This window comes from Mauremys mutica, chromosome 8 (assembly GCF_020497125.1).
Source record: "Mauremys mutica isolate MM-2020 ecotype Southern chromosome 8, ASM2049712v1, whole genome shotgun sequence".
In the NCBI taxonomy this organism is placed as follows: domain Eukaryota; kingdom Metazoa; phylum Chordata; order Testudines; family Geoemydidae; genus Mauremys; species Mauremys mutica.
Genome location: NC_059079.1, coordinates 93,305,131 through 93,321,262, shown reverse-complemented (window position 1 = coordinate 93,321,262; position 16,132 = coordinate 93,305,131). Strand labels below are relative to the sequence as shown.

Below are 16,132 nucleotides of genomic sequence, written 5' to 3'. Positions count from 1 at the left end.
ATTTATTTTGGTTATAAATACAAGGGTTTAATTTCATTTTGTGTTGTGGGAATTCCCACCTCTTACCTCTTCCATATGGTGGGAATTGAAGCATTTTAGGGCCTGGGGGTATATTTCTGAGTTTTTCAGTTAGCAGTCTGAAAGTACTGGATTGATACTCAGAAATATTATACAGTCATGATCCCGTCCCCCTAAAATGAACTGTCTTCTGGAATCCCTTTTTTCCTCCCTTTTTATTCTCGCATCTTTCCTAGTGATTTTTCATCTCACTGAAGGGAATTAGATGTCACAGTTTCCATACCTTTCAGTATCATTTCTTCAGTGAGCTAGAAAGCAGTCCATGGTGCTACCTCTCCTAAAGGCTAAGTGTGCTGCCTTCACAGCATTCCTAACCCATGCTGCTCCACAGACTGACAAGAGCTAATACTTCCTACCACTGACCCACCAATGCAGCTTCTTTGTTTGTGTATATTTCTTCACCCCTTCACAGCCTTGTCTTTTTGCCTCTTCTCTTTCAGCTTCAATGCCTTTCCCTAATGACCATCACCTCCTCTTTCCTTTCTGGTTGAAATTGTGCTTTCACTGCTGCCGCTGCCACCATCACTCTCACCCTTGTCTTAATTGATTAAAATTGTACCTCCACTGTTGCTGGCGCCTTCTTTCCAGCTGGGGTAGGAGCAGAATGAAACTGACAGGGACTGCATGAGTTTCAGTAGCTGCTTCTATTGGCCTCTTCTGGGCAAATGCTATGAGCAAAACTACCCTCAACACATTGTCCCACAGAGAGGGGTGAGAGTCTACCCCACACTGAATTTAAACCCTTGAATCCTCTCTCAAATGTTTTTATAAAGTCCTAATATATGTTACACTTTAAACTGCTAGTTCAACGTAAAACAGTAAATGTTGCTGTAACTTAGAACTAGTTTTATAGTTGATCTGGCACCACTTTTCATAATATATTGGAACAAAGAAGAATTTACATTTTCCTGCCTGGGATCTGTCTTTTCTATTGGAAAATGGCATTTTAAATTGTAGCAGGAAAATTCGTATTATTCAGACTCCCAGTAATAGCCAACATACAATGGCAGCTTTCCAACATGCTTGCTTATCCATTTTACAGGTGTAGCAATGATGCAAATAGTCAGCTGCCCGTATGTAAAGACAGTCGCTACCACCAAGACGGGTAATTTTTAAAACCATCTTAGTTCATTTTGTCTGTAAGTTGGCATGGTAGTGAATGTTGTTGTTTATCTTTTATTTATTTATTTGCTTTCCCCAAATGAGTGGATCTATATATTTTTATTTAAAAAAAAAAGTCTAAATGAAAATATATTGGCCAGCAAATAACTTTCCTAATGAGTTGTTAGTGTTAGTCTATTTAGTACAAAAAAGCTACACAAACTCACATTATTTTAATCATTGATTTCTGCGATAAATGTGAACCTCCTCATGCCCATACTTCTTAGTTCTATTTTTTGTGTGTGGGATATTTGTGTGTTTTCTACTTCCATTTGTACAGTGACATGACTGCTTGCATGTTAGTATGTATGTGGTGTATGCGTGTCTTAGCATAAATCTTCATTTTAAGGTTGTACGTTGTTTGAAAATACGCCATTTTCAGGAACAAATGTGTTTTCATACAAAAACAGTTACTTGTTTCTTCAATAATGTACTGTTTTGGTTTGGTGTTTTTTTTTGTCTCAGGTTAAAAGACATTACAACTAGCACTTTATTATTAAACTGCTCTAAGTCATGGCCACATTGTGTTGGTCCTATTTTCTTTCTTGAAAGCAAATTTGCTTTCACTTTCCAAAAAACCTGGTATACCAGGCAAATGGTATAGTAATTTACTGTACTGGCTCTTCATCTCTGGGTACTTGCTTGCCATTTTGCCTTAGGACATGAGCAAAATGGATTTGGTAGTCTGTCTCAAGTACTCCACAGAACCATCATAGCATAGTTCAGTATTACTCTTTTAAAAGCATTAAGTCATCAGACTTCATCTTGAACTGAAATAGCAGGGATTTTGCTCTTGAAACACTGAAATTGAATGCCTAAAATGCTATGCAGAATTGGCTATTACTCTTTTGATCACTGCATTTTACATAATTGTCCTTTGCCCAGTTGAATAGAGACATTTGTGATTTAGAAACATGGTAGTACAATTAGTAACATCAGCTTCCAATTTTTGGGGAAAAAAACTTATTTTGAAGTAGTTTACGTTAAACTATATGCTTAGTTGATTATCGTAAAACAGTATTTTGGTGCTTTTTGTGTCACAAAATGATACTTCATTGTCACTCACTCTTTTGTTTTGTTTTTTACTGCTCCTTTATGTAGGTGTCTTGCCAGGAATGGCCCCTCCTATTGTACCTATGATCCATCCTCAGGTTGCTATTGCCGCTTCACCTGCAACTTTGGCTGGAGCAACAGCAGTCTCTGAATGGACAGAGTACAAAACAGCAGATGGGAAGACTTACTATTATAACAATAGGACTTTGGAATCAACATGGGAAAGACCCCAAGAACTAAAAGAGAAAGGTACAGCATTCGATTTTAGAGTCCAGCCACAACTAGGTATGATCACTTTTACGACTTAACATTATAAACATTGTTGGAAAATGTGAACGAGAATTACTTTAATCCTCTTCTCCCTTAATTAGGATTTCCAAAATGTGTTTCTAGTGCTAACTTTGAGTTGGGTATAGGTCTTAGAGTTAAAGCATATTTGTTTTCTGCTATCTTAATAGCTGTTCATTGCTGTCAAACCATGGAACACTTAGATGAACGATGCATTTATTTTCCAGTAGAAAGAAGTTGTATTCTCATACTAGAATGCTTGAAAAGATCTCTGTGAAAGGACAAAAAGTGGAAAGAATTTTTTAGTTTTTAAAATGTTTATATGTAATTTTACATCCTAGTGATAAACTCATTAAAGAATGGAAATTTGTGAAAGCACAAAGTTTAGAGTTTGGGATGGAGAGAAAGGGAGGGGATGAATAGGACAAAATTAAATGAGCAAAAAGAAAAGGATATATTCCATAACCCCAAATTCATTTAACCCAAATTACATCCATGAGGGAGTCCTCTTCTCCCCCCAACCCGGTGATCCAAATATAATGCCAAAAAGAAGACTAGAGAGTGAAAATCCCCTCAAACGTTCTGATTCTAGTATCTACAAAATTTTTGCTAGTCTTCACTGGTCTAGTCAGGCACAAGTAGTTCTTCCTTTTCCCTCTTGGTTGAATTTTTTTATATATACATACACACACCTGCTTAAAATAACTCTCAACCATGCTAATTAAGACTGCTGCCCATGACCTAGTTGACAATTCAGTTTTCACTAACTCAGCTTACTTCTCTTGAATTGAGAGGTCCTTAAGACAGAGAACGTCTGAATTAGGTTCCCTGAATAAAGCAGCATTTTCTAGATCCTCATAATATATAAAATGTATTTTAAAGGAAAGTAATAGGTGCAGAACAATGCTCAGAAGGCTGTCTCTTTGCAGTTGCATAGTTCAGTCTTTTTTAGGCAAGAGCTGTCCATTCCGGAAACTGGACTGCACCATTCACTTGAGTGTTCCATCCAAACTTAATGTATCAGATGTTCTCTAGTGGTTCGGGAACTCATGCAGAATGCTCGGTGTCCAAATGTGTGTCTGCTTAAAATTGCTTTCTTGTATTTCAACCTCTTCTGTAATGTTCTTTAAAGTTCCAAAGTGCATTTTAAAACTTTCATTCTCAATTTTTAATATCTCTTGAATCTTGATAAATGTGTAGTTTATTCTAGAGAAGTTCAACAAACTGCAGGTTTTTTTGGAGCAAAAGTAACTAGCTCACCCTAGTTTATTTTGTAGCTCTTAATGCATCCAAAGAAATTGCAGACTTGTCATCTCCCTTCCCAAACCCATGGACTCCCTAACCAAATTTTAACGTCATGGAAGGGAAGGAGATAGACAGCAGCTGATCTTGCAGGAGACTCCTTTCTGAGACCTATTGTCACCAGACATAGTATCAAAAGCAAACAAAAAACTAATCCAGAAAGTAAAGGCACCCGAGCAGTATATAAACAACAAGCTGTTTGTTAAAAAGGCAACAGTCTTTAACAAATAGCAAAGGAAGTCTGTGCCAGGATGGTGTGCTGCTGATAGCAACCCTTCTGCATCATATAAGACCCACTAAAGCAGCCTGCAGTGCAAGTCAAAGCATTCAAATAACTTCCTCTTCCCCCTCCCCAATATTTATTGATTGGATTTTAGGTGGAGAAACGTTGGGGTTAGAGAGAGAACTCTTTCTATTACACACAATATTATTTTATTAAAATTTAGTGCAACTTCAAGCATAATATTTGATGGTTAACATCCCTAGCTGACTATTCTTCCCAAGTGACTTGTTGCTATTGATGTAACCTCCTTGTCTTATTTTTGACTTCTAATATTTCCTACTGGCATTGGGGCTAAGTATAACAACAGACATGTAGGCTGCTAAAGGGCAGTTTTAATTACAATTGTGAAATCCTTGGGTGGAACCTGCTTTAAGAAATATGTAGAATCTGAGTTATAATTTATTCTGCTAAACAAGGAATGTGCATGAGCACTTCAGGAAACTGGACTGAATTTGGAGCTCTTGTCACAGGAACATACCCTGAAAATCATATCTCTCTCTACTGTATTTACATGCAGCACTTACAGTTGCTATAAAAGAAAAGTTGGGGGGGGGGTGAGAATATTCTTACAGGTTGTTTACTTTGTGTGTTTAGCATTACTTTGTATTTGGTCAGTTTCCCCTGTATTGTCTGTGAGGTTCCTGTTTGCTGAAAAGGCCAGAATTTTATTTTATTTTTTATTTTTTTAAATTCAGGGCATATGCCTTAAAGAGTATTCGATCAGAAACTTACATTTTTAGAAATGAGCCAGTTTCCAAAATTAAAGTTGACTGTGTCACTTGAATCCTGTTAGGACTGTTATATGGGTAGCAAAGTGTTAGTAAGAGGGATTCCATTTAAATTATTTTTTACAGTGAATGGCCGGGATGCCTGTTTTTTGGGTCAGATTCTCTCCCCATTCCAGTTCCTACACAACATCTAAACAACAGAGAGCAACCAGAATTTGACTTCAGCTGCGAAGTTGATAATTCTCTTCTGCCCTGGGGGCAGAGGGCATGGGGGGAGGAGAGGGAAGAATAGGGTCCACTACAGCAATTCATACACCAACTGCCATAAGTTAGGGAAGACTAACTTACATTGGGGCTGGGATACTGTGAGATTAGGAGCCCTAACTGCCTCCCCTTTTCCCCATGTTGAACAGATCCTGGCACAGGAGAGAATCTGGCCCTTTGAGGATGACACTTAATTCTCTGGAGAGAGAATAGTGCTAAATAAATAAATTAAATAAATAAAAGTACAACTTGAAAAACCACATTGATAAACTGAATCTGATGAGTTCAGTAAAAATTTTAAGTTACCGTAGGCAAACTTCAAAAAAAAATAAAATCCTTTTTCTTATAGAAAAAGTAGAAGAGAAGATTAAAGAACCTATTAAAGAACCTACAGAGGAGCCTTTGCCAATGGAAACAGAAGAAGAGGAACCCAAAGAAGAACCTATAAAATTGCTGATAAAAGAGGTAAAAGACCTTTCAACCAAATCATCTTTTTGTGTATATATGTGGATGCAGACATATTGATAAGAGATTATGGTTAGTAATTTGAGTTCTTAAATTATTGGGGGTGATTTGAAAACAGTATTTTTTTCTCATGACATTTAGTGATTTTTTTTTATTTAAAAAAAACTTTAAAAAGAAAAATATAGAGAGATGAATTAGGTTGTAAGTTAGTAAGAACTTGAAAATGAAAACAGTCTTACCTCTAAATACATTATGACTTATAAAAAGTCATTTCTCCCATTAAGCTCGAAGTATTCAGCAACTCAGTTTGCTCTGGATATCAGGATGTCTGAAATATTGAAAGAGAAGCATGTTTGCATATTTTCTTTATTTTTGTAATTTTGAGACAAAGGCAAAACTTCCTGTATACAATACAACCAATAAGTTTAGTTTGTCAGAAAGTCGTATCATAGAGAATCTCTGCAAAAGTAAAGTACATTTGTTTCCCTTAAATTACGGTAACCAAACTAAAACTTTTTCTTGTGTACAGTTTTTTTGTTATGTAAGTAAGATACAGTGTTTAAAAACACTAAGCTGCCCGACCAAAAATAACACTTTCTGTACTGTTTGCTTACTAATCTGCTCTGTATTTTTCTGGCAATAACATTAAAGCAAGTCATAATATACATACAGCAGTTTATAGTATTGGAAATGCTACACATCCAATTTGTCATGCTTATTTTTGAAGTAGTCATTAATACTTTTTTGCTAGCTTGTTTGCTTTTTCCTATTGTAAAGGCAATTATATTTTATGTTCAGCACTTTATGTAAGCCAAATCTTGTCTTTCAAGTCTTTCAGAATAGACAACATTTCTTGAAATTTCTCTTTGTGGTAGATATCTCACCATAATCTCTTCATTTAGGCCCTGATTCGGGGAAACGTCCCAATTCAGGCAAGTGTTTAAGTATATTTAAATTCTTTTGAAGTCAGTGTTAACATGTGGCTTAAGGGCTTTCCTGAATCTGGGTCTTGACTTAAATAGAAACTAAAGCCTGTAGCATAATAATCAAAACATTGTTACATTTGAGAAGACAGATGAAAACTAATAAGATACTAAGAAGGAGGGTTTTTTAAACCTACAAGGCACAAAAGAAAATCTAGCAATGTTATAGGCCCATTACTACATGGAGATGGTAAAATTGTTAATGATTCAGGATAGGCAGATGTGTTCAATAAATATTTCTGTTCTTTATTTTGAAAGTAGCAAGATGTAGTCATATCAATTGAGGGTGAAGTATTTTCCAGTCCATTAGTAATTGAAGAGGATGTTAGATGACTTATCTTAGGAATAAACATTCTTAAATCAGCAGGCCTGGATAATTTACTCCAAAGACTCGTAAAAGAGTTGGCTGGGGAGATCTCTCACCCGCTTGTGTTAATTATTAATAAATCTTGAAATACTGTGGAAATTCTAGTAGATTCTAAAAGAGTACTGCTGTTGTGCCATTATTCCAAAAGGGCAAGTGGAATGACCTGGGAAACAGGTCAGTTAGCCTGACATCAGTCCCAAGCAAAATAATGGAAAAACCGATAGGGAACACAATAAAGAATTAAAGGACAGGAATATAATTAATGCCAATCAAACCTGATTTCATTCTCTGAGTTATTACAAGTTTGATTGATAAACTTCAAAGAAGTAGTGTACTTATTTTTGTAAGATATTTGACTTAGTACTGCCTTATTGTAGCTGTTTTGGTCCCAGGACATTAGAGAGGCCTGAGGAACATGAAAGCTTCTCTCTTTCACCAAGATAAGTTAGTCCAGTAAAAGATATTGTTTCACCCACATTGTGTCTTTAGTACTGCATTACATTTATAATTAGCACAATATATCAATGGAGCATATTAAATGGATTAAGAACTAGCTGACAGATCTCAAAAAGTAGTCATCAGTGGGGAATCATCAGTCAATTGTGGTAATTCTAATAAGGTTCCAAAGTGCTTGGTACTTTGCCTGACACTACTTAGCATTTTAATCAGTGATCTGGAAGCAAATATAAAATCACTGCTGCTAAAATTTGCAGATGACACAGATAGGCAGAATAGTAGATAATGATCATATGGACCAATCTGAATGGGCCCAGGTCACCAAGAAATCCAAACAAAATATGTTTTAATACAGTCAAATGCAAACTTACTCATCTAGGAATAAGGACTTAGGCCATATCTACAGAACGGTGGACTATCCTTTGAAGGGGTGACTCTGAAAAGGATTTAAGGGTCATAGTGGACAATAACTCAGTGTAGCTAGCTCCCAGTGTGATGCTATGGCAAAAAGGGCTAATGCGATCCTTGATTGTATAGACAGGGGAGTAGGGAGATGATATTTATATCAACATATAGCATTATTGAGAATGATAGAGGATTACTGTTTATGATTCTGGTGTCCACATCTTAAAAAGGATATTGAAAAACTAGAGAGGATGCAGAACAGCCACAAAAATGATTCAAGGGCTGGAGAAAATGCCTTACAGTGAGAGACTTTAGAGCGCTATCCTTTTTAGCTTATTGAGATTAAGAGGTGACTTGGTTACTGTTTAAGTACCTTCACGGGAAGAAAGTACCAGGTACTAAAGTGCTCTTTAATCTAGCAGATAAAGAACTGGTGGCTGGAAGCTGCAGCCAGACAAATTGACATTTGAAATTAGGCACAAATTTTTAATAGTAAGAGTGATTAACCATTGGAACAAACTACCAAGGGAAATGGTGGATTCTCCATCTCTTGAAGTCTTCAAATCAAGACTGGATGTCTTTCTGTAAGACATGTTTTAGCAAAACAAAAGTTATATGTTAGTCAAAGACAAGTTATTGGGCTCAATATATGGGGAACTGGGTGAAAATTAGTGGCCTGTGAGAGAGAGAGAGAGGAGGTCAGACTAGGTGATCTAATAGATTCTTCCTGCCTTAAACTCTGTGAATGTAATTGAGGCTGTTGATTAACATTATTTTAAATAAATATGATTCCACATTACTGTCAATTGGATATAAATGAAATTAGCTGAACAGCGAACATGGCGGACTCTTACAACCTTTATTTTTTTTTCCCTTCTAGGAGCCAAAAGAGGAAGAAATGACTGAAGAAGAAAAAGCAGCTCAGAAAGCAAAACCAGTTGCAACTACTCCTATTCCTGGAACCCCATGGTATGTAGTTAACTCCCAGTGCACACCTTTGGTATTCCAGTTCCTTTCCCTGTAGTATGTTGCAGCAGACATCTTGTTGGTGAGGAGTGTTGCTCCATTGTTGGAACAGGAGACTGGGAGTCAGGACTCATGAATTCTTTCCTGGCTCTTTCACTGACCCGGTTTCCTAGAGCCAATTAGATAATTTGCTTTGCCTCTTAACTGTCTGTTAAATGGTCCAACACTGTACCTGCCTTACAAGGGGAATGGAGCTTAAGATTTGTAAAGTTGTTTGAAATCCTAAAATGAAATATACTTCAAACTTCAAAGTAATATTAACAGTATTATCGCAAGATCTGTAAATTGAGGGAAATGACACCGAATCTCTGGAAGCAAAAATAGGACTGTGAAGGACAAATCTCTGTAGATCTTAATGTTAATAGGAATTCTGGGAATATCATTTGACATTTGGATGTATATCTGTCAACCACATTGGAGCCCTTCAATTTGGAATTGTTGCTGGTCAGTGTGCTAATATGAAAGTAATCATGCTGTGAAATAGTAGATCATTGAACCTACTGCAAGAAAGAAAATCATGGGTACTTGGAAGGATCTGTCTGCCATTTACAAGAAATGTATACACAAGTATTCCAAAGGGGCTTCCTGATGTGATAAAAATATATGGTGGATATACACAATACAGATTAGAAAATATGGTGGGAAAACCTCTGTACCTCTGCTTGGTGGGTTTTTAATTTTTTTTAAAACATTTTCTTTTTCAAATGGTTGTCCACAGGATTCCATTTTTGGTCCACATGCACCCAGTGCATGGGAGATCAGATTCGTTGGTGGCTTTTGAGGCCGCACCTACCCCCCCAGGTGTCCAAGGAGATAAAGAGAAGAGTAGGCCCAAGCATGTCTCAGTTCCTTCTTATTGCCTGTGACAGCAAGAGAGAACTGTACGACTTTGTTGTAGACAGTTAGTGGTGAGTTAGTGTAGTTGTTACATTGTTAACTTTGTTTGACTATTATTGTTTTTGTATTTTTTACTAACTTTTTTCATTGATAGTAGGCTCAGAGCTACCAGGAGCTATTCCTTCAGAAACGACTTTTTGAGCAGGAGAAGGCATGGGTCTTAGAGGATATGTATACACTGAGGTGAGAGGGTCCCAGAGCTTGGGCTGCAGCCTGACTGGATGTCTACACTGCAAATAAACAGATTCTTAAGCTGAGCCCTGTGAGTCAGTCAGCTGCAGGTATCTAATTGCAGTGTAGGTATGCCCACTGGGTCAAGGCCCTCATTATCCTCCTCTTGTGTCCACCAGTGTTGTATCTATATGTACAGGCATCCTGGAGTATGCAACCATATTCCCACAAGACAACATCCTCTGTCCCCATTTCAAGGGGTTAGATCCTTTTCCCTTAAGAGAGAGGAAGATCAACAGGCAAAGGTGGAGGACCAGTTGATCTCGCAAACAATTTTGTCATCTTCCCCTGATGAGGCAGTCATCTACACCTTGTCCAACAGATAACTTTAAGGCATTTTGACATCTACTGAAAGGAGCAGTTCAACTGAAGTTCAGAACATTCTGCAGGAAAGTCTCAACAAGATTGACTTAAAAGCTAAATGGAAGAGGTTTCCTATTTGGACATCTCAGCATCAGTTATGTCTCCTTCAGCAACACACATTTCAGCAAAATTGGACTATTTACTATCTCTGAAACCATCTTGATTTTTTCAGGTAGTTCCATAAAGTGTTCATCTAGCAACAATATATGCACATCACCCTCCTATCTAGGACTGCACTGTATTTTCACACCCTAGAGTGGGTATATTTCTTAAGGGCCTTATTCATGTTTTTCACCCAGTTTGTGAGACATAAGTATAATACTAACAGTGTTGATGGGTCCCCCGTGTGAGCCAATTGCAACCTACTCCCTATACCACCTATCAGTGAAGCCTTCTTTTTTAGAAGATCTTACACTGACTCAAAGGGAGAGAAGATTCAGGCCTGCATGGAAGGTCCCCCTTATATAGTGTTTCATAAGGACAGGTTTACTTTCAGGCCTCATTCCAAATTCCTAGCCAGAGTTGCTTCAGTGTTCCATATGAACCAGTGTATTCTTCTCCTAGTCTTCTTCCCCAAGCCTCATCAACCCCAGGGGATGTCATATTCTTGATATAGTAAGGGCATTGCCCTATTATCTTAATAGGATGGAAACATTTAGGAACACACCTAGATTGTTCGTGACTTTGCTGATAGGTTTAAGGGCTAGGCAGTATACGCAACGAGATTATCAAAATGGGTCTCCAGCAGTTGTTTAAGAATTTCTTACAAGCTAGCCAAGTGAGATCCATCTAGCCACATGAGAGTTCATTTCACTAGAGCCCAGGCAACCTTTTCTGCCTGTCTGAAGAATGTACCTATTTCTGAAATGTATAGAGCAGCCGTGTGGAACTCAGTCCACGCATTTACAAGAAACTATTCTTTGGTAGATGGTTCCAAAAATAATGCCCATTTTGGTAGTGCTGTCCTACAGTCGTTCTTTAAGTAGGACTTCTAGTACCTACCTCCAAGCAAACAGACAACTGCTGGTTAGTCACCAAGAGTGGAACTGTGATTCTTTCGAGATGTGTTATCCACCTGGATTCCATGATTCACCCTCCTGACCCCGCTTCTACAGAGTACTACTCCTCTGGCATTCTGTATTGGCAAAGGAACTTAGAGTTGGTTGGGCCTGCGCCACCATTTATGTTCTCAAGTATGGGGATGTGAATCCATCTAGAGCTCGGATATGGCCTTAAAGGACACTGCTGGCAAAATAATCTGATCCCATGAGCATTGGGTGCACGTGCACCTAGAGTGGAATCCATCTGGATCAGTGGTTCTCAAACTTTTTTTTTGTGGACCACTTGAAAATTGCTGAGGGTCTCAGCGGACCACTTAATGAGCTTTCCAAATGTTGTTTGTACCGTTAGCTAACTGTTGTAAAACGCTTTGGGTAAAAGTGCTATATTAAAAAAAAAAAACCTTGATGATGATAAACTTTTTTTGTTCTACAAATAAAAGCACACAACTCACATTTTAATATCAGTAGTCTTACCTTTCTAATGCAATGCATGTGCCCTCTCTACCCTGCTGCTGAAGCCCCTGACCTGGGACTGGGAAAGAGGGGGTCTCTCCCTCTCTCCCCCTCCTCAGCAGCCCCCTAACTGGGGCTGGGAAGGAGCGGGGGGTCTCCCCTGCCATAGATTTGAGGCTGGGCAGGAGGGCCGTCTCTCTCCGGCAGCTGCAGCCCTGGGGCTGAGTAAAGTTGCCTCTTTCTCTGGCTGCTGCAGCCCTGCACATCCCAAATTCCCTCCACGCCCTCTTCTCACTCCACTGCCCCCTTTCACCTACACCATATTTCCCCCCCCCCAAGACCACCACCTCACCTTCCATGTGCGTCTTCTCCAGGGTCCAGGCACCTAATTAGTGAAGCCACACCTGCACGGCTCCACTAATTAGGTGGGTGGCCCTTCATTCTCTTGTGTGGGGCTGCCTAGGCGCGCACCTTAGAGGGAGCTATCCGCGGACCACCTGAATGGAGCTTGCGACCACTGGTGGTCCATGGACCACAGTTTAAGAACCTCTGATCTAGATAACCTCTTGAAGATCCACAGTTACTGTTAGTTAAGTAACCATTCTTTGTGTCTATATAAAGGAGCCTAATAATGATGTCATTTCTTTGCAAGTCCAGTTTAACCATTGATGTCTCTTTAATACCTGGGTCTTAGAACAATTAAAGTCAAGTCTCTATCTAAGGCTACCTCTGTAACCACTAACAGAGTAAAGCAGAAGTTTTAACTTCAGAGCATGGTCTGTAAATTTCAAACAGCGGTGTTAGGATTGACTTTTCCCATCTGATGACTTTTTATCAAGGTAGCAGAGATAGAAGGTTCCTTAGTACTAATATCTGATTCAGACTTCTAGAGCGAATACTTTTCTAGAGTGGTATTGGATTTTCTATGTCTTTTGGTAAAAATATTGGTAAAATTGTATTTTTGAGCTTTGAAGCCTATTACGTAAACTACCAGGGAAAAACCAGTTCTTCAGTTCTCTTCAGGGAAAATAGATATATCTTGTAGTTATGTGTTAAATATAACCTAGACATGACTATGACCTACATTCTGGTATCCTGTAGAGTAGTAGCAGGTGAGCTCAGCGGAACAGAAAAATCAATCACATGAATGGGAGCTAGACCAAAATAATACAAGGCACATTATTTCCTAAATGGAGATGTAGTTCAGGCTAGACTTTTACACATTTGGTGGAAACAACAAAAGCAGGTTAGTTAGAGGACAGATGAACTCAGAAGTGGCTCCCCTTCTCTCCAACAGATTGGAAGAGTTGAGTTCTGTGGGTGTGTGGGTTTTTTGAATGTCTTCTCCTGTGGATATTTCCTCATGCTTCTCTAATGCTGCATACAGTTTTAAGAAGCAGCAGCTGCAGAATGAAAATTGATTAGGATCCAGTCAGTTTTACTTCCCCCACAGGGTTCTGATCAGTAGCAGTGACACTTTAATATTTTCAGTTTTACTCTTTGCTGGTTGAGAAAGCAGTAGTATCAAATGCAGAATCACAGCTCTATTGCTGAGTGAGTAGGATGGTACTGTGTTGTTTCTCATTTGGGAGGTTAGCTTTGCAACATTATAAAGCTGGGTTTTTTAACAAAAGCTTATATTCCACAGAAACTGAAAGTTTTAGGCCACTTGCCAGAGAAAGTTTTCTACTGATGATTGGCGAGTGTGTGGGGTTTTTTTAACCTGTTGAACTGCAGTATCATTCATTTAGCATCTGTTCGTTTTCCTCTGTTTCTGTAAAGCAGATAGTGAATAGCTGGAAGAGATTAGAAATCTAAATTCTTTGCAGGTCATTAGAAGGCATTGTCTTTTTTTCTGAGTGACTTAATATTTTCAATTCTGATGGGTGATATAAAGCAAGCATATAAAATGAATATAGATAAAACTAAACTTGGTGCATGTGCATTCTGTTTCAAAATTCTTAGGTGTGTGGTATGGACTGGTGATGAGCGGGTTTTTTTCTACAACCCAACCACTCGTCTCTCTATGTGGGACCGGCCAGAGGACTTAATTGGAAGAGCTGATGTGGACAAAATTATTCAGGAACCTCCTCACAAAAAAGGAATGGAAGAAGGAAAGAAACAAAGTAAGAGGAAAATCATCATTATCAGTCCCCATTCTCCCCATCATTACCTTTATAGGATTAATAGAGAGGCAACGAACAACTTTTCGCCCAAGCTCCATTTTGTGCTTATTTTCAAAATGAGCATAAAAAATAAGTGATTGATAGAACTGCAAGCTGACTTTGAAAAATGAGGTGTAATTATGAAAACTGAGACAACTAAGTTAAAAAGCTGACTGGGATAATAAATTGCAGATATATAAAGTGCTTAAAAAAAAAAAAAGTCCAAGAGAATAAAGGGGATGTTAATGACAGGAGAAATGTTATGTTAGATAAAAAAAAATGTATGAAAACAGACTAAAGGAACAGACATTCTTTATTGAGAAGAAAGGGAGAAATGGTTAAAAAAAATTATAGGGAACAGGAATAGATTTTCAGGCCAACAAAAAGCAGACAAAGATCTAATCACAAAGATAAGACCGTAAAATACTGGAGCATTGAAAGAAGGGAATTAAATTAATGTTGACTGAAATAAAATTCTGCAGTGATCAGAAATTGTGTTAATTTCTGGGGGTTGGGCAGCATTATTTTCATTAAGAAGCTACTGGAGTAAGACTATTTTGGGCATAATTTGTAATAAATCATCCAAGAATGATAGACTTGAGCATTTAAGAGGAAAAGCCTTTTTTTGGGTGGGGAAATATAAGGGAGATGATTTAATTCTAAAGACAGTAGTGCAAAATATTACTTTGCAATTAGAAGATATAAATGGGCTCCATTAAGCATTTACAAAGGTACATTTTAGCCACAATTTTTTTTTTTGGAAATGTGAGTTAGATGTTTAATTCCTTTAAAATACAAAACTGACCACAAATCATGTAATGTAGTGTTTCTCAAGCTTTTTATGCAGGCAACCCATTTGGACTTAAAAGAAAAAAATCACTAACCCCCCTCCCCACTAGAAAAAAATTGCGACCTTCTACCTTCAGCCCCACTCGGGGCAGAGGGCTTGGGGCTTCAGCCAGGCTGGGGGCTTGGGGCTCCAGCACCCCTTGGGGAGTTCCTGCTTGCAGCTTTCTGCCCTGGTGAACCCAGTGAAGTGGAGTGGTGACCCACTGTTTGATAACTGCTAATGTTGTGTTTTCTTCCAACTTATACTAAATTGCGTCTCAGTCTTACAGTCAGATCCATGGGAGGGGAGAGGAAAGTGGGCCACCTACACAGTCCGCTGGGCTACGTGCTGGGTTTAGGGATGATAGTTTGATTACTTAATTGAATGAGCTCAGCAGTTTGAGTTTGTATATTTATGGTTCTGTTCTATTTTCTGCATGCAAGTGTATAAAACACAAATGAAAAGAGAGTTCTTAAATCTTGTTATGGGAAAAGGATTTTAAATGTAATTAGAGAGCAGATTTCATAAGAACTAATCCCTTCTGTTGAATGAATGGAAAATAGAATATGGAAGAGAATTGTTTTGTGGCTAATACAAAACCAGGGTGTTGACACTTGCTATAACAATCGATTTATAGGGACAATTAAAGATGGAGACTTAAGCATAATGCCATAGTGACAAAAATTGTCAAGCTCCGATGATATTTCTCTAAAACTGAATGAAGAATTGCATCTAATTTCCTTCAAAATAATGGGTTAAAATTGTGATCAGGCAGATTTATATGGTATGCAAGAGGCTTCAGGCATAAGTTGTGAACTTTTCTTTACTTCATCTAGAAGACTGTTAATGAAATTTATCTTACAGTTAAAGAAGATCATGAATCAGCAGAGGAAACAAATGATGATGAGCCTATTAAAACAAAGAAGCGAAAGTAAGTTAATCTTGAAAACACTTATATGGACTTAGTCTAGATATAGAAGGCTCTGTTCTGGTCTCAGCGGCACTCATGCAACCCTGTTGAAGGCAATGGCATTGCCTGGGTATAACTGAACAGGATTACTTTAGATTTCTGCTACCTTTCTTGCTAATGTTACTTAGTTTGAGGGTTTTAGAGCTGGATAGAATTCATGTTGAGAGAGAATTCCATCTTCTGTGGAAGTCATAAATAATAAATGTGTGTTTGTGATAGAAGCTATCTGTGATAGCCTGATCTCCCTCAGGAGCATTTTGAGCTGTCTTTACATTATACAGTTCTGTGGTATTAGCATATGCCA

General features: G+C 38.1%; 1 protein-coding gene across 14 annotated transcripts in view; it reads left to right on the top strand.

Moving 5' to 3' along the window:
• Positions 1–16,132, top strand: part of TCERG1 (transcription elongation regulator 1) — a 50,319-nt gene that overhangs the window by 14,283 nt on the left and 19,904 nt on the right. For 7 of the 14 annotated variants that reach the window (XM_045027191.1, XM_045027188.1, XM_045027189.1 and 4 more), the window contains 7 exons: positions 1,121–1,183; positions 2,341–2,577; positions 5,507–5,622; positions 6,525–6,554; positions 8,714–8,802; positions 13,830–13,990; positions 15,723–15,789. In XM_045027191.1, coding sequence (XP_044883126.1) covers positions 1,121–1,183; positions 2,341–2,577; positions 5,507–5,622; positions 6,525–6,554; positions 8,714–8,802; positions 13,830–13,990; positions 15,723–15,789 — 763 coding nt within the window. The remainder of the gene's footprint in view (positions 1–1,120; positions 1,184–2,340; positions 2,578–5,506; positions 5,623–6,524; positions 6,555–8,713; positions 8,803–13,829; positions 13,991–15,722; positions 15,790–16,132) is intronic. The other 7 variants (XM_045027199.1, XM_045027194.1, XM_045027200.1 and 4 more) reach the window with 5 other exon arrangements.